We start from the raw sequence: 19529 nt of genomic DNA on the forward strand, positions 1-19529 counted from the left end.
AACACTGATGCAATTATTAAGAAAGCACATCAGCGCCTCTACTTCCTGAGAAGATTACGGAGAGTCGGTTTGTCAAGGAGGACTCCCTCTAACTTCTACAGGTGCACAGTAGAGAGCATGCTGACCGGTTGCATCGTGGCTTGGTTCGGCAACTTGAGAGCCCTGGAGAGGAAAAGACTACAAAAAGTAGTAAACACTGCCCAGTTCATCATCGACTCTGACCTCCCTACCATTGAGGGGATCTATCGCAGTCGCTGCCTCAAAAAGGCTGGTAGTATCATCAAGGACCCACACCATCTTGGCCACACACTCATCTCCCTGCTACCTTCAGGTAAAAGGTACAGGAGCCTGAAGACTGCAATGACCAGGTTCAGGAATAGCTACTCCCCCACAGCCATCAGGCTATTAAACTTGGCTCGGACAAGAACATTAATAGCCCATTATCTGTTATTTGCACTTTATCAGTTTATTTATTCATGTGTGTATTTATGTATATAATGGTATATGGACACACTGATCTGTTTTGGAGTCAATGCCTACTATGTTCTGTTGTGCTGAAGCAAAGCAAGAATTTCATTGTCCTATCAGGGACACATGACAATAAACTATCTTGACTTGACTTGACTTGAAGGAACTGCAGATGCTGGATAATCAAAGGTAGACAAAAATGCTGGAGAAACTCAGCGGGTGAGGCAGCATCTATGGAGCGAAGGAAATAGGCAACGTTTCGGGCCGAAACCCTTCTTCAGACCTGAAGGAATAGGCAACGTAGCCTATTTTCTTCTCTCCATAGATGCTGCCTCACCCGCTGAGTTTCTCCAGCACTTTTGTCGACCATCCAGTTGATCGATGTCTTTTAGGAAACCATTCTTATGGTATGTGCTTGTGAGGTTAAAAGGTGTAATTGAAGCAGGAAAAGGGGAGAATTAGCAGGGGACAGAATGCTGTTGGATTGAATGAATTGGGTCAGGGAAAGGAGTTCTGAATTATTCTGCTTGCTTAGGAATAACTTAGAGCTCACAGTGGGAGACTGATGTATTAACTACCTAATTCAAAGTGACTTAATAGGAAAATTTAATTTGAGAAGGATTTGTAACTTGTCTACTCTGTTGTCGCACATTAGAATGATATTCTTTTTGTTTAGATCTATACTCCTCAAGACTCAATCCCGAGACCAATTTCTTGGAGTGGCCTGTTGGGAACTGCTGTGCTATAAGTGCCGGAGAAGTCTGTACTTCAGAAGGCTGACCTTGCAGTGTGGTTCACCTGATAGAGAGCGGGTGAAGTGCCGCAGGGTTGTCGAGTCCCAGCAGCTTTGTGTTTGTAACTCGCCTCTCGTGGCCCCAATGCCTGGAGACACCTTTCAGCCACTCGAATACACTTGGAAGTGTGGCCATTGTTGCAATGAGCAGTGATTGAGTGTGCTCAAGGCTGTGATTGATACATGTTTAGTTACTGAGGGAATTGGAGTTATCAGAAGCGGGCTGCAGAGTGCATTGGGGAGATTGGATCAGCTGTGATAACTGATGGAGGGTAGATTCGGTGAGCTGCCTGCAAGCCCCACCCAGCCCCAGTCTCTCCCATCCTTGACATCCACAACTTTTTTTTAGTTTTTTTAGTTTTAGTGTAGAGATCTTCTTCTTGTGTATGGCGTGCACAGCCTAAAGTTGTGGGACAACTTGTTCTGTTTGATCTTCTGTTTGTGCACGCCAGGTTGATTGCATTCGTCGAAATAGGGTGGACCACGTGAAGGTTGCTATCTCCCCGCCCCAAGTGGGAGATACAGCGTGGAAACAGGCCCAACTAGCCCACTCCGACCTGCAATCCCCACACACTCACACTATTGTACACACACACACACACACACACACACACACACACACACACACACACACACACACACACACACACACACACACACACAGACACAGACACAGACACACACACAGACACAGACACAGACACAGACACACACACACACACACACACACACACACACACACACACACACACACACTCACACTATTGTACACACACACAGACACACACACACACACACACACACACACACACACACTCACACTATTGTACACACACACACACAGACACAGACACAGACACAGACACAGACACAGACACAGACACACACACACACACACACACACACACACACACACTCACACACACACACACACACACACACACACACACACACACACACACACACACACACACAGACACACACACACACACACACACACACAGACACAGACACACACACACACACACTCACACTATTGTACACACACACACACACACACACACACACACACACACACACACACACACACACACACACACACACACATACATTTACACAAGGCCAATTAACCTACAAACCTGTACGTCTTTGGATTGTGGGAGGAAACCAGCGATCTTGGAAAAAACCCACCCAGGTCATGTGGAGAACGTGCAAACTCCGCACAGACAGCACCCGCAGTCGGGATCGAACCTGCGTCTCTGGCGCTGCAAGGCAGCACCGTGACGTCCCTCTACAGCCAATTTGCACCCCGCACCACTGACAAACAGTATTGGTCAGGGAATGATGATGATGCTCAGTGTCTTCAAACAACAGGATTTCTTGCATGTTTTGTTATTTTTTGCTTTTAATTTCACATTTACTTCACAAGAATACCTTTGAATGTCTGAAGCATCCAGACATTTTTGACAGCCAGCAAAACCAAGGGGCCTGGCTTAAACATGTCAGAGATTAGATTGTTCAGCCCTTCAGACTGAAGGATCCCGACTTGAAACGTCACCTATCCATGTTCTCCACAGATGCTGCCTGACCCGCTGAGTTACTCCAGCACTCTGTGTATCTGTAGCTCCTTGTATCCATATGTGTAGCTGACTTTGGGTTCCTCATATATATAGTGGACTCCAGGTCCAAAACGGCTTCTTCCCAAATACCTTCAGGCTCATAAACAACACGGACTTCAACTAAACTATGTACTGGGCTCTTTGGGCTTTGTCTTGCACAAATATTGATATTTTTATTGATTTTGTTTTGGTTTATGTTATCTATGAGTACGGTGTGGACAAGACAATTGTGCTGCTGCAAGTGAGAATTTCATTGGTTTGTTTCGCTTTATATGACAATTAAACTCTCGACTCATCTTGATTCTTGTAGTCCTAGTGCCGTCTAGCATGGAAAATGGCCCTTCGGCCCACCATGTCCATGTTGGCCAAGTTGGCATATTGGAGTCTGAAGAAGGGTTTCGGCCCGAAACGTCGCCTATTTCCTTCGCTCCATAGATGCTGCTGCACCCGCTGAGTTTCCCCAGCAATTTTGTGTACCATGGCATATTGGACTGTTTTTCCCATTGACGTCCAAAGTCATTAATCAAAGTTTTTTTTCTAATCGCAACAAAATGATGAACTGAACTTTGTGTTAAAGATCGTACACCACAGAAAGCTTTGTGATTCTCTCCAGTCTCACCCTGGTCTTCGAGCCCAAGTCTAAATGAACAATCATATCAAGGATAGACAAAAATGCTGGAGAAACCCAGCGGGTGAGGCAGCATCTATGGAGCGAAGGAATAGGCGGCGTTTCTTCAGAAGAAGGGTCTCGACCCGAAACGCCACCTATTCCATTGCACCATTGATGCTGCCTCACCCGCTGAGTTTCTCCAGCATTTTTGTCTACCTTCGATTTTCCCAACATATGCAGTTCGTTCTTAATCAATATTATTTCAAGGAGCTCGGTTACAATTGGCGCAGGGGGAACACTGGACTTTCATTTACTTCAGTATACTAAACTATCAGTTTGGTTTAGTTTAGAGATACAGTGCGGAAACAGGCCCTTCGGCCCACTGGGTCCGTGCTGACCAGCGATCCCCGCACATTAACACTATCCTACACCCACTAGGGACAATGTTTACATTTATCACGCCAATTAACCAACAAACCAGTACATCTTTGGAATAGAACTATCACTTCAGTGGATTAAACGATTACACGAGGTGATGCTGGTTTGATCAAGGTCGCTCTCACCTAGTCCCAGATCCCCGTCTCCGAGCTGCACTTGTGGCCGTCCATAGCTGTTTTAGATGTGACCCACTTATTCCAGTCCCCCTTCACCTGTTCCACTTCTGCAATGGCCTGAGGCGCAAGAAAACAACCTCTCTGCCTGTTTGGAAATCACTGGGCGGAAGATCATTGATATATCACCACGGACCCGTTTCCGGGCTGTGTGGTTCTACCACCCTCACTTCCATGGTTCATACCCCAGACCCATTGTTCACTTGCCCATATTACATATCAACGTGTGTTACTATCTGTGCTGCTAGATTGAATACTCCTTCTTCTTCTTGCCTATGGTGTGCACAGCCTAAAGTTGTAGGACAACTTGTTCTATTTGATCTTATATGATTGTGCACGCCAGGTTGATTGCATCGTGGAAACAGGGCAGACCACGTGAAGGTTGTAATCTCCCACCCCTGAATACTCCTCAAAGAATGTGGACAAAACGGATCTTTAAATCTGAAGGATCTGCTTTTTGTATTTGCAATTAAGAACTTAAAGGAATAGTGTTACTTTAAAATACCAGTGAAAATCAAAGATTATTAATATGTAGGAACGAACTGCAGATGCTGGTTTAAATCGAAGCTAGGCACACAATGCTGGAGTAACTCAGCAGCACAGGCAGCATCTCTGGAGAGCAAGAGACTGAGTCTGAAGAAAGGTCTCGACCCGAAACGTCACCCATTCCTTCTCTCCAGAGATGCTGCCTGTCCCGCTGAGTTACTTCAGCATTTTGGGTCTTTCTTCAAAGATTATTAAGTTAGTTTAGATGATCTTCATCATTTAGAAACATGGACCATTTGCCGCCACGGGCCCAGTGTACACTGGGAAAATACAATGAACACCAGTTTTCCTTTGTGACGTTGTCTGTGGCTGTCGCAGGTTTTCAGTGTTTGTTTCTGCTGAACTAGACAAGCGAGGTTTTCTCCACCAACGGTCCAGTCAAGGGGACCTTTGAGCGAAGCCAGGTTGTATAATCTTCACAAACCTCCTGAAGCCAGCCTCGTGCTTGTTATTCACAGCAGGCTCTCCGCTACTGAGATTGCCTGTCACAGCACATTGCTGGCTATTCGAAACACAAGTCAAGTACAACTTTTAAGGGTCTTTCAGAAATTAAGAGGACGTGCACATTAGAGTCATACAGCGCAGAAACGGGTCCTTCAGCCCCCTTGTCCAAGCCGACCAAGATGTCCCATCTCACCTCGTCCCATTTGGCCCATATCCCTCTGTCTTTAGGGCCTGTCCCACTTACACGAGTTTTTCGGTGACTTCCGGCACCTGTCATAGGTCGCCGAAAATTTTCAGTGTTGAAAATTCAGTGGCGCCCAGAAAGACGTTACGACTCTTTGGGTGACTAGGAGACGACTCACGCCCATACAGGCGACACCCTGGTGACATGTCACGGGGTGAAGCCTGTATGATCGTGAGTAGTCGACCAAAGAGTCGTACCTTGTTCTGGTCGCTGCTGGATTTTCAACATGTTGAACCGAAAAAGTCGCGTAAGTGGGACAGGCCCATTTCCTGCCTATGCATCTGCCCAAATATCTTAAATGCTGTCATTGTACCTGTAATAGCGCCACCTATGTGTCGGAGGATTGTTAACGATCATGAATAAATCCCAGGTAGACAATAATGCTGGAGAAACTCAGAGGGTGAGGCAGCATCTTGACCCTTGGTCTCGACCTGAAACGTCACCTATTCCTTCACTCCATAGATGCTGCCTCACCAGCTGTGTTTCTCCAGCATTTTTGTCTACCTGCAATTTTTCCAGCATCTGCAGTTCTTTCTTAAACATGAATAACCCACGGTACACTGTGCAGTCGATATCCGGTCACCTGCGTGTCAACTCGTGCTTTATGTCTTAGCATAAGATATCACAGTACCTGCCTCAACTACTTCCTCCGACAGCTCTTTCCATACACTCTCTACTCTCAGTGTAAATAAATAGTTGCCCCTCGGGTTCCTATTAAATCTTTCCCAAATAATATTTCTAAACAACACATAACATCCGCAGGAATGATCAACTCCAGTTCCTTCTATTGCAAGTTCCACTCAGCAGCTTCGTGGGAAGTGCTGTCACTGTAAGTGTGGCTTCCAACAGCCAGCAAGGATGGAGACAGGTTGGGTAGGGGAAGATCAATAGCCTGGAGTGGTCTGTCAAGATAATTCCAGCCAGCATTGCTATACATCAAGGCAGGGGTTATACGTGTGGACTCCTGGTGTCTCACCCCCTCCTGCTTCCTCACTATGGCTCCAGGCTACATTATTGTAACGCAGCTCGCTATATACCTCTCACTCGACCTTGGGCTGGCTGCAGTGAATTCTCCTCCTCAGACAGGGCTGGATGTTCAAGGTCCTGCCACACATGCTCCTTACAGTCATGTCATTAGTGCTAGGAGCAGAATTAGGCCATTCAGCCCATCAAGTCTACTCTGCCATTCAGTCATGGCTGATCTATCTTTCCCTCTCAACCCCATTCTCCTGCCTTCTCCCCGTAACCCCTGACACCCGTACTTTATGACTGTTGGCAGATCAATTTCCCTCCTGGGATAAACAACGTTCTACCGAATCGTATCGTAATCAAGAATCTATCAATCTTTGCCTTTAAAATATCCACATCCTTTGCCTCCACAAGCCCCATTGACAAAGACCAAGCCTCCATCTTGCAAACCAACCTGAAGAAGCATCCCAATCCTTCTTGTTTTTTATGGCCAGCCTTGAATGGTCCTGATCTTTTCTCGCCTCCAGCTCTTCACAGCCTTCCTTCAGTCTGGGGAAGGGTCCCGACCAGAAATGTCACTTCCTTTTTCTCCACAGATGCTGCCTGACCCGCTGAGTTACTCCTGCACTTTGTGTCTATCCCAACCCAATGCGTCATCTGTCCATTCCCTCCACAAATGCTCCCTGACCTGCTGAGTTACTGCAACACTCTACGTTTTGTTCCAAACTCCAGCATCTGCAGTTCCTTGAGTTTCACGCCTGGATTTTTACGGTGTCTCACTCTCTGACATCTGTTGGATGCTGGTTTAAATCGAAGGTAGACCCAAAATGCTGGAGTAACTCAGCGGGACAGGCGGCATCTCTGGAGAGAAGGAATGGGTGACGTTTCGGGTCAAGACCATACTTCAGTCTATCTTCAGGACTGTGTAATTTGCAACTCCTTCCTGTCTCAAGCACTGCCATCCCAAACATCCCAGCGGACCTGATCCCACAGCCACAGATTCTTTGCAGGGAATGTAATTTGTTGATCATCTGCGTGAACCTTCAACCCCTCGCACACTGCTTGTGCTGTTGAGAGAGAGCGTGAAATGTAATGCTTCAAGCGCACCTTATACAAGTCATTACACATCAGGATTGAAAATTCTGACTAATGGGGAGGGTGAAATAACTAATGTTCTAACGTTATGCGTAGCCATTCATAATTTTATCCACTTCCTGACTTTGCATTGCCAAAATAAGGTGCAATCTAGTTTTGTCCTTTTATGAACCATGAAGTGAGTCACAGTTTTGTACACATTACATTTCCAAATATCCCACAGTTACTTTGTTCTCAGCTGATATTGTGCCCTGGTCCAAGACTATTACGTTATAAGGTCATAAGTGATAGGAGCAGAATTAGGCCATTTGGCCCCTCAAGACACTAAATGCTGGAGTAACTCAGCGGGTCAGGCAGCATCTCTGGAGATAAGGAATGGGTGACATTTTGGGTCGAGACCCTTCTTGAAACTGAAACTTGAAATTCGACTCGGCTCGAAACGCCACCCATTCCTTCTCTCCACAGGTGCGCCTGTCCCACTGAGTTACTCCAACATTTTGTGTCTACCTGCAGCTCTTTGCTTCCTTCCCTGTGTCACCACTGACCGGCTGAGGATTGGAGTAAAATCCTGGTGCACTCATTTTCAAATCCCTACAGCCGCCCTTCACCTGACCCCCCCGTCCTCAGTATTGGCCATCTGCGGAGCCTTCACACCCACGTTAGTATTGCGTACAGCGGCTCGCCAGCAGCCTCACGAGAAGGTCCACCCACGAGAGCTGGATAACATCTCCACGGTCAGAAGCACTAATTAGCCTTATCTACACAAGGGTTATGATTGGTGAGAATGTAGGTAAAAGAGGCTTCTGGAAAAAACGTGACACAAGGTGTCTGGCTCAGCTAAGTGTCGTTTGTTCTTTGCTTCCTGTCGTGGGATTCAGTCTTCCATATCTCGATTATCTGTGAGTTTAGTTGGCGAGCCGTTGGCTACCAAGATCCCAGGTTCTAGACTTCCTTCCTCTCTCCCCCCTCCTGCCTGTTTTAAAATGCTCCGCCAATTCTCGCAGTCTCCACACGCTCCTGCACATCTGCCCCTACATCGCATTACTTAGCTGGGCATCGATGGAAACACTGAGGTGCCTTGCCAAGCATCTGCATCAGTCAATGTTGGTTGTGGAAGTCTCATCCACTTCAGTGATTTGGATTAATTTACTGAGTCGTCTCGGCATGCAGTTAGGACCCAACCATTTTGATATATTGTCTGCAGTGATGCCAGGCCAGGCTAGGCAAGGCTGGCACATTACCCTCCTGGAGTACAGCTGGTTGAACAGCTGCATTGCTGGGTTGCTTGTTCCAATGTGATCTTTCTCATTCCAAGTTATTTAATAAGCCAAGCTTAAATTATTCAGCTACAGTCGTGGAATCTGAATGTGTTGTATCCAGACCATTATTGCAATGCACCCGTTTACAAGTCCAGTAATTCAACAAAATGGCATTTGGTTTAGTATAGATATACAGCGGGGACAGGCGCTTTGAGTCACCGAGTCCATGCCGACCAACGATCACCCTGTACACTGGTTCTATCCCACACACTAGGGACAATTTACAGAAGCCAATTAATATACAAACCTGCACGTCTTTGGGATGTGGGAGGAAACCGGAGCACCCGGAGAAAACCCACGCAGGCCATGGGGAGAACGTACAGACTCTGTACAGACAGTACCCGCAGTCGGGATTGAACCAGCATCACTGGCACCCTTGCCTACCTTATCCAGCTTTCTCCCCCCCCCCTCTCCATTAGTCTGAAGGAGTCCGAACCCAAACATCTGTCCGTCCATTCCCTCCACAGATGCTGCCGGACACACTGAGTTCCTCCAGCACTTTGTGTTTTGCTCCATTATATGATGAGTCTACTTCATTGTACCCAGCTTGATGGCCAGTAATGAGCATGTCCTGCTGTTGGTGGGGACTCTGACCTGCAAGGCCAACATTTGCCTGTCTGTGAAGTTCGCTTCATACTTACTGTGCAAGTACAGTAACTTTACGCCATTCGACTCAGAGACGTAGTTTCCGCAAGGATGGCACGGTGGTGCAGCGGGTAGTGCCACTGTCCTCGCGGCGCCAGAGGCCCAGCTCTGATCCTGATCTCGGCTGCTGCCTGCATGGAGTTCGCACGTTCTCCCTGTGACCGTGTAGATTTCCTCCAGATGCTCCGATTTCCACCCACATCCCAAAGACGTGCAGGTTTGTAGGTTAATTGGTCTCCTACAAGTTCCTCCTAGTGTGTCGGGAGTGGATGAGAAAGTGGGATAACATAGAACTAGTGTGAACGGGTGATCGATGGTCAGTGTGGACTCGGTGGGCCGAAGGGCCTGTTTCCGTGCTGTATCTCTAAACTAATGGCACATGGATTTCTCTATCTGACTTCTACCCTATAGCACATGAAAGATGTTCACCATACCTCAGTACACGTGACAATAATCAACAAACCTACCTGAAGAAGGGTCTCGACCTGAAACGTCGCCTATTTCCTTCACTCCATAGATTCTGCCTCACCCGCTGAGTTTCTTCAGCATTTTTGTCTACCTTCGATTTTCCAGCATCTGCAGTTCCTTCTTATACATTTTGTCTGCTTGGTTTGAAGTGGCTGGGCCAGTTCTGTGTGAATAATGGCGTCTTTAGCCTTGCCAAACTGTTGGCATAAAAGTACAACCAATATGTGACATTTCTTGTGCTTCTATGGATGTTAAATATAATTTATTTTTACAGCCAGTGTACCTTTTGCTAATGAATTCAATGAAAATAAGTTATTGAAAGACTGGAAATAGTACTTCATCATTAACTAGCTTCGAGAACTGTATATCAGCACCAAATTAGGTCAAAATGGCAAGACTGAAAGTGCCCCTGCAGCCAATTAAATATCTGAAGTGAATCGGTGCGGAGAAGAGTGCCAGAGTTAATGAATTGCTTCAGAAGAGTAACAAAGACTCAGGAAAAAAATAACAGTGGCAATTAAGGGCAAGGATAGATGGCTTATTTCAGTTAAGTAATCTCCTTTATCCCCCTCTTTGATTAGAATTCACACTTCACATTCACTTATTTCAGTCAATATAGAAGGTGATATGACTAAGTCTTAATTACATTGTAAACTGCTGTGTGCTAGAGTAGTGGATATGAATCCACTGATCCTGATATTAGTCTCTGCTCCTGCCTGCAAATTAGTTTCACAGCTACATTATTTTATTTCAGGCCAGTCCTTCATTAGCTGTTTGTAGTTTTAGAGAGACAGCAGGGAAACAGGCCCTTCGGCCCACTGAGTCCATGCCGGCCCATCGATCACCCGTTCGCACTAGTTCTGTGATCCCACTTTCTCATCCACTCCCTACACATATCGGGGACAATTTTTACAGTTAAGCTGCTAACCCGCACGGCTTAAGAAAGTGGGAGGAAACCTGGAGCACCCAGAGGAAACCAACGTGGTCACAGGGAGAACGTGCAAACTCCACACAGACAGCACCCAAGGTTAAGATCGAACCCAAGATAGACACAAAATGCTGAAGTAATTCAGCAGGACAGGCAGCATCTCTGGAGAGAAGGAATGGGTGGCGTTTTGGGTCGAGACACAAGAAGGGTTTCAACCCGAAACGTCACCCATTCCTTCTCTCCAGAGATGCTGCCTGTCCTGCTGAGTTACTCCAGCATTTTGTGTCTATCTTTGGTTTAAACCAGCATCTGCAGTTCTTTCCTACACATTAGGATCGTACCCATGTCTCGGGCGCTCTGAGGCAGCGACTCCACTGTGCCACCCTTTTTTATACCTAAAAATAAGGAATAGATGGATAGGAAATCTTCACAGGGCCACGGGCAAAATGCAGGCAAATGGGACTAGCCCAGTGCGCAAACTTGGCTAGCCAGGACCAGGAGGGCTGAGCGGCCTGCTTCTGTGCTGCATAGCTCTCTGACTCTAATAGAAGTAGCAACATCAATAGTTGGAGTGATTAACTAGGGCTGATGCTCATAGTAAATGGATCTTGAAGTCAAAGGAAGAAAAATATTGAAATGTCAGAAATCTGTAATATGAAGCAAAATTGCCGAGATTTCTCAGCTGGGTTCCAGCAGGGGGAGGGGGAGGGGGAGGGGGACGGGGATCACGTATTTTCCCTGTTCACCTTCATCACAATAAATGTAGAAATGTCACCCATTCCTTCTCCCCAGAGATGCTGCCTCACAGTGTCCCGCTGAGTTACTCCAGCTTTCTGAGTCTACCTTCGGTTTAAACCATCAGCTGCAGTTCCTTCCCACACAAAATAAATTAAAATTGGATTCAAACTTTAACAATGTTTGACAGACCAAAGTGTAGGAGCCACTTAATAGAAATGGATCGCCAGGAAGTGTTCTCATTTATCAGTCTAACTAAGCTCCATATTACCGTGTGGATATATTGGCACAACATCGTTTCATACTGATGCTGGTTTGTTTACAGACATGCAGCAGTGCGAGTGTCTTGATCCTGTGCCCCGAGTGTAGATGAGCACCAGGCCATCACCTCCCAGACTATCTCTGAACATATCACTCCCGGCTGTCTGCCTCCCACAGCCTCCATCAACATTGTTCCCCCGCCCCACACAGCCTGCTTTCACCTTCTCCTTTTGAGTAGAATCTGAAGAAGGATTCAGACCCGAAACGTCACCTACTCTTTTTCTCCAGACATGCTGCCTGTCCCGCTGAGTTGCTTCAAGTTTTTGTGTCTATCTTCTCTCCAGACATGCTGCCTGTCCCGATGAGTTACACCTGCACTTGTGTCTCTCTTTGGTCATCAAAAATCGGACGAGCAGGTCAACAATCTCTGACCCTGCTGCTCACTCTTCCTTGGAACTGGTGCTCTGTGGGGAGACCAAGATGCTGAATCTACCCCCACAGTTACAATTCGGTGTCACACTAGAGCAATGTTCAGCAGCAACTTCAAGGACGTTCTTGTGAGTTTGTGCCCTCAGCATGTTCACTGCCCGTGACTCAGTTCTGTCAAGTTTTATTGTCCATAAACAGTGAAAAGCCAGCCACTAATGGAGCAATGATCGTAGATAGAACCATGGAATTGGCCGAGCACAGGAGGAGATAATTTGGCCCGTCAAGTCCAGGCCATGTTAAGAGAGAAACCAATCAAAAGAAACTTCTCTCGACTGACTCAGTGAGTTATGTATCTATGGAGGGGAAGGAACTGTCACAGCTTTGGATGGAGACTCTATCAGGCATCACATGCCGAACATAGGTGAGCAATGTTCCCGATGTTGGGGGAGTCCAGAACCAGGGGCCACACTTTAAGAATAAGGGGTAAGCCATTTAGAACAGAGATGAGGAAACACTTTTTCTCACAGAGAGTTGTGAGTCTGTGGAATTCTCTGCCTCAGAGGGCAGTGGAAGCAGGTTCTCTGGATGCTTTCAAGAGAGAGCTAGATAGGGCTCATAAAGATAACAGAGTCAGTGGATATGGGGAGAAGGCAGGAACGGTGTACTGATTGTGGATGATCAGCCATGATCACATCGAATGGAGGTGCTGGCTCGAAGGGCCGTATGGCCTCTACTCCTGCACCTATTGTCTATTGTTTATTGTCTATTGTGAAAGATAGACACAAAATGCTGGAGTAACTCAGCGGGACAGGCAACATCTCCGGAGAGAAGGCATGGGTGATGTTTTGGGTCGAGACCCTTCTTCAGACTGACTTCAGGCAATGAAGGACTCTGAGTTGTAGAAAGGGGGGGAGAAACAGGGTGAGTGGGGGAGGGGAGATTGGGGGAGAAATGGGTGCACAATGGGGGTGGGGGGGTGCACAGGACAGGATGATGGGCTAGGGAAGGTATTTTACTTGGATTTGGGGAATTCAATATTCGTACCGTTGCATTATAAGCTAACCAAGCAGGGTAGAAGGTGCTGATCCTCCAGTTTGTGTGTCAATTGAGGAGGTCCAGCACAGAGAGGTTGGGTAAGGGATGGAGAGAAGATGTGTAAGCGACTGGGAGATCCAGCAGGTCAAATTTTGTGAAACGGTCGATGAGTCTATGCTGGATGTCACCGATCCTTGACGTGGGTGTAACGATTAGAGCAGGGGACTGAGGACATCAAGAGTCAAGAGTGTTCTATTGTCATGTGTCCCAGATAGGACAATGCAATTCTTACTTGCTGCAGCACAACAGAATATGTAAACATAATCCAGAATGAGAGATAAAGTTAAGTGCGTCTATAGACCGTAGACCATATATACTCAATCAATAAACAGATATCGTGCAATAATAATAATACTGTTATTATTCAGAGATTATTTAATGTCAATAGACAATAGATGCAGGAGTAGGCTATTTGGTCCTTCGAGCCAGCACCGCCATTCAATATGATCATGGCCGATCATCCAAAATCAGTACCCCGTTCCTGCTTTTTCCCCATATCCCTTGATTCCGTTAGCCCTAAGAGCTATGTCTAACTCCTCTTGAAAACATCCAGTGAATTGGCCTCCGCTGCTGCCTGTGGCAGAGAATTCCACAGATTCACAACTCTCTGGGTGAAAAGGTATTTCCTCATCTCAGTCCTAAATGGCCAACCCCTTATTCTGAAACAGTGACCCCTGGTTCTGGACTCCACCAACATTGGCGTAAGTTTGGTGTTTGGTATTGAATGCCAGGTTAGTGTCTATGAACAACACAATGTCCATATGTATGTACGTATGTATGTGTACTTATTGTCCCAGTGAGTCCAGAAAGTATGTTGACTTGGAAATTTTGATCATTTTAAAAGGAGGTAATTAATTTCAGTTTTTTTGCTATTTATGGAGAGGTTGGAAAGGATTCAGGCTGTGCCCTGAAAATAAAATCCCAGCTTGTATTTGCTACACGATGCAGGCAATTGTGCGCATATTTACACTGCTTAGTTGTGCACTACTGACGAATGATGATGGATTTAATGACTCTGGCAAGATGGCAAATTATGCGCGATTCAAGTATAATACAAACATGTAACGAGGAAAATAGATCAGCGCCTGTAATAACATCAAAACAGGAAAGCAATTAAGAGATCAGAAAGAGATAAGAGTGTGATCATAATATAGACGGATACCTTTATGTGTCCTGGAGGGAGAGATCAAAGCTTCGTAATTAGCATAAGAGTGGAATACAAATCAATGATCAGTTATATTGCAGGATTTGTTTTATAATTTATCCAAACCTGGTGTATGAATTAATTATAACTGAGTTAATGAGCAGTATTTTGTGGCTAATAACAACTATTGAGTCAACTGATTGGGTTGTAAATACATGATTCTTCCCTTCCTAGATCAGTGCACCACTTGCAACTTGGGGAGTGTTGGAGCAGAAGGCTCAAGCATCCACTTCTGATGAAAATGGGGAATTGGTTCACTCGTAAACAATTTGTACATGACTCTACTTTAATAGAGGGGATGGGAAATCTTCCACTGCAGATTGACTGCAAACTCCGCACAGACAGCACCCATGGTCAGGATCGAGCCTGGGTCTCTGGCGCTGTGAGGCAGTAACTCTACCGATGCACCACTGAATGTTGTACGCCCTTTCCGTGTGTCGTGTGGCATCAAACTACTTGTACTCCGCCCAGCACTCCAATGATGCACACCAGAGAATCTTAGTACAGAGAACCATACCGCACAGGGACAGGCCCTTCGGCCCACAATGTCTGTGCTGAACCAATAGACAATAGGTGCAGGAGTAGGCCATTCAGCCCTTCGAGCCAGCACCGCCACTCACTGTGATCATGGCTGATTATCCCCAATCAGTACCCCGTTCCTGCCTTCTCCCCATATCCCCTGACTCCGCTATCTTTAAGAGCCCTAGCTAGCTCTCGCTTGAAAGCATCCAGAGAACCTGCCTCCACCGCCCTCTGAGGCAGAGAATTCCACAGACTCACAACTCTCTGTGTGAAGAAGAGTTTCCTCGTCTACGTTCTAAATGGCTTACCCCTTATTCTTAAACTGTGGCTCCTGGTTCTGGACTCCCCCAACATCGGGAACATGTTTCCTGCCTCTAGCGTGTGTCCAAACCCTAAATAATCTTATATATTTCATTAAGATCCCCTCTCCTCTCATCCTTCTAAACTCCAGAGTATACAAGCCCAGCCGCTCCATTCTCTCAGCATATAACAGTCCCGCCATCCCAGAAATTAACCTTGTAAACCTACGCTGCACTCCCTCAACAGCAAGAATGTCCTTCCTCAAAGACCAACTCTCGACTGTCTGCGCATAAGCCATATCCCTCCATTCCCTGTATATCCACATGCCTATCCAAACATCTGTTGAATTCCACTGTACCTGCTCCCACCACTACACCTGACCGCATGTTCCAGGCATCCACCAACCTCTGTGTTGCCCCACTCATCTCCATTCAACTTTGCTCTCTATATCAATAGCCAGGCACCTTTCTTAGGCTGAGGAAACTAGAGCAAGAGGGGAAGAAGCTGCCAATGATGGACTGTAGTCAATAATTGCCTTGCTCACAGAGTCATAGAGTGATACAGCACGGAAACAGGCCCTTCAGCCCAACTTGCCCACACCGGCCAACATGTCCCAACTACACTAGTCCCACCTGCCCGTGTTTGGTCCATATCCCTCCAAACCTGTCCTATCCATGTACCTGTCTAACTGTTTCTTAAACATTGGAATAACCCCAGCCTCAACTACCTCCTCTAGCAGCTTGTCCCATACACCCACCATGTGAAAAGGTTACACCTCAGATTCCTATTAAATCTTTTCCCCTTCACCTTGAACCTATAGCCTCTGGTCCTCGATTCACCTACTCTGGGCAAGAGACTCTGTGTGTCTAGTTTATATATATTTACAAATCTATTTCTCTCACTCTGCTGTTGCCGTGTATTTTGGCTAAATAGTGTAGATTAATGTTTGTGAATTGTGTTGTTGACCCAAACAGAGCCGTAAACACAGCAATTCAATCACAGTAATTTCCACAATTACCTTCTCCCATTGTTCACAGCCCCTGGGCATAATCTGCCCGTAAATGTGCCATCTATATAAAAAAAATAATTATTTACATGCTTGGAAATTAATTCATTGACAAATGTTTACAAAATTATGATATGCCGTGTGCTATTTATTCATAAAGATTTCAACAATAGAGGATGTTCGGCAGATGCTATGGTTCACTGGCACTTTGGGAAAGTATTCCACTTGAGTGCACTCTTCTTAAGTTGAAGTTAATTTTCACTGTTCTGGCTAATTTGGATGTTTCGGTGCTCATCACACGCAAGGAAACTTTTGCATATATCGCCTCGGGAAAGAAAGTCAACGTCAGTACTGCTCTTTACTGATCTAGTTACCCTGCAAATGAATGTCAAGTGTGTTTAATTGTCATTCTTCTGCTTGAGAATGAAACATAAACCAAAGGAATAGTTAGATCTCAAGCCGGGAGTTGAGCAGCCAGGTTGTTGCATCTGTTGGCGTCAATGTCTGCCAGGCCCTGACACAGCTCCATTTGGTGGGTGGTAGAGCGGGCACCCAGAGATGACATGGTTGGCTGTCTGTTGTTCTGCTCCACATTCACCGGCTGGGTTCTGGCGGAGGGAGTCCCCATCTCCACACGCTGGCATTGAAACGCCCAACTCCAGTACCAAGTCTGTTGAGCTTCACCCATGCTCCTCTGGGGAGGACAGATCCTGGACAGCTTTTATCTGTCATAATTGTCATGTGTACTGGCAACAGAACAATGGATTGTTCTCCGTGGATTGTCACCTTGTCGTGGTGGAGAAGCTTGTGTGGACCTGAGATCCTGAGAGCGATGCAGTCTGGAGCTATGCTCCTGGTAGGGCCACCCATGGCGGTAAGGTCGAGGGGGAGGTCTCTGACAAAGAGCAATCCAACCAAGACCTCAACAGTGGAACAGGCGGAGGACGATGGCTGACCTTAGTGGAGCGTCACAACGGCTGGGAAGGCGGATGAAGGCTGCAGCAGAAAAGGGTCTCCGGTCGTCTTGGACTCCATGCCACTGGATCCTGACCCAGATCTGTCAAGGACCGTGGGGTGGCTGTCTGTGCACCAGTCTCCCCACGTTAAACAAAGTCACGCACAGGCATCCTCCATATAGGGACTAGCACCCTGGAGACACCCATGGCCAGCCTTGACTGAAGGGGGCCTAAGAAGATCGGTGATAGAACAATTAAATTCCTACTTGGAGAAAAGGAATAGGTGACGTTTCGACTCAAGACCCTTCCTCAGATATCCGACAGATTGAAGAAGGGTCTCAACCCAAAACATCACCCAATCCTTCTCTCCAGAGATGCTGCCTGTCCCGCTGAGTTACTCCAGCATTTTGTTTCTATCTTCGGTGTGAACCAGCACCTGCAGTTCCTTGTGGCTCATGATGAACATGCGTGCCAGGTTAGAGTAGCCAGTGCAATGTAACAGGGCGTTCCGTCACAAAAGCACTGACTATCACTGGATTCTGGCTTTTCGTGCATGTTTCAGCATAGATAATAGTTTTTGGATGCTATGCCAATTATAATTTATGGAAAGTCAAAGAAAAATCAAATGTTTTGCAGAGACTTTATTTGCCGAGCCCCAAGGTAGACACAAAATGCTGGAGTCACTCAGCGGGAGAGGCAGCATCTCTGGAGAGAAGATAGACACAAAATGCTGGAGTCACTCAGCGGGAGAGGCAGCATCTCTGGAGAGAAGATAGACACAAAATGCTGGAGTCACTCAGCGGGACAGACAGTATCTCTGGAGAGAAGGAATGGATGACGTTTCAGGTCGAGAACTGCAGACTGAGCCCCAAGGTCTATCTCATGGTGAACGAACTAGAGGATTGTTTCCTGTTGTTACAAAGACGTGACCGTGTGGTACTTGGCCAGGCATTGCCACTCACGCTATTTTCTCCTTTATCTTTCTCTAGGCAGTTGCTCATTTGATGACCATTACAGCAACTGTGGATACATCCTGGCCCTTGGGACCAATGGATTCAACTGGGAGCAGATCAACACCTGGGAAAGGCCGTCCCTGGACCCATCGGTGCCAACAGGTGAGTGACTGTGACAACTGACGATGAGCAAGTGTGGTGTGATGTGTACTGCTCCAGTGATGGACACAATGAAAGGTGAAGATAGTTCACGGCATAGCAATCAAATGGGCTGCCTTGTCCAAGGTGTTCTCAATATCCATGGTTCATAGGTTCATAGGAGCAGAATTAGGCCATTCAGCCCATCAAGTCTACTCCGCCATTCAATCATGGCTGATGTATCTCTCCCTCAACCCCATTCTCCTGCCTTCTCCCCACAACCCCTGACACCTGTACTAATAACGTACCCGTCAATCTCCGCCTTTAAAAATACCCAATGACGTGGCCACCACAGCCCTTTGTGGCAATCAATTCCACAGATTCACCACCCTCTGACGAAGGAAATTCCTCCAGCTCCATTCTGAATGTACGCCCTTTTATCCTGAGCCTGTGCCCTCCGGCTCCAGACTCTCCCACTAGTGGGAACATCCTCTCCATGTCCACTCTATCCCAACTTTCACTGGTCCACTCTTATGATGACAATCTCATAGAATGTTACAGCTAAGGTACACAAAATTGCTGGGGAAACTCAGCGGGTGCAGCAGCATCTATGGAGCGAAGGAAATAGGCGACTTTTCAGGCCAAAACCCTTCTTCAGACTGCGTCACAGCTAGATGGTTTGACTGTCTCTCTTGTTGAATATGGGCATTGCTTTTCCTTTTTATAGAATCAGAGAGTCACACAGTGTGGAAACAGGCCCTTCGGCCCAACTTGCCCACACCGGCCAACATGTTCTAGCTACCAGAAAGGGTCTTCTAGTGGAAACAGGCCCTTAGTCCCACTTGCCCACGTTTGGTCCATATCCCTCCAAACCTGTCCTATCCATGCACCTGTCTAACTGTTTCTTAAACATTGGGACAGTCCCAGCCTCAACTACCTTCTCTGGCAGCTCGTGCCATTATATGCCTTTACTAGCCATTTTCTGCCATTACTAGCCGCTGATGTTGGTGAGTTCTTGCTGCATGCAGGCAGGGACTGTTTCATCCACAGGGGAGTTGCCAAGGGAATTGAAGATTGTGCAATCATCAGCAAATATCCTCACTACCGACCTCTGAAGGAAGGTGACCGATGAAGCTGATGAATGATATAATCACTGCGAGCTTCTCTGGGC

General features: G+C 46.7%; 1 protein-coding gene across 3 annotated transcripts in view; it reads left to right on the plus strand.

Moving 5' to 3' along the window:
- ptprt (protein tyrosine phosphatase receptor type T) overlaps positions 1-19529 on the plus strand; it is a 588177-nt gene that overhangs the window by 143167 nt on the left and 425481 nt on the right. For all 3 annotated transcript variants that reach the window (XM_033041307.1, XM_033041304.1, XM_033041305.1), the window contains exon 2: positions 18257-18382. In XM_033041307.1, coding sequence (XP_032897198.1) covers positions 18257-18382 — 126 coding nt within the window. The remainder of the gene's footprint in view (positions 1-18256; positions 18383-19529) is intronic.

The sequence above is a fragment of the Amblyraja radiata genome, chromosome 23 (assembly GCF_010909765.2).
Source record: "Amblyraja radiata isolate CabotCenter1 chromosome 23, sAmbRad1.1.pri, whole genome shotgun sequence".
In the NCBI taxonomy this organism is placed as follows: Eukaryota; Metazoa; Chordata; class Chondrichthyes; order Rajiformes; family Rajidae; genus Amblyraja; species Amblyraja radiata.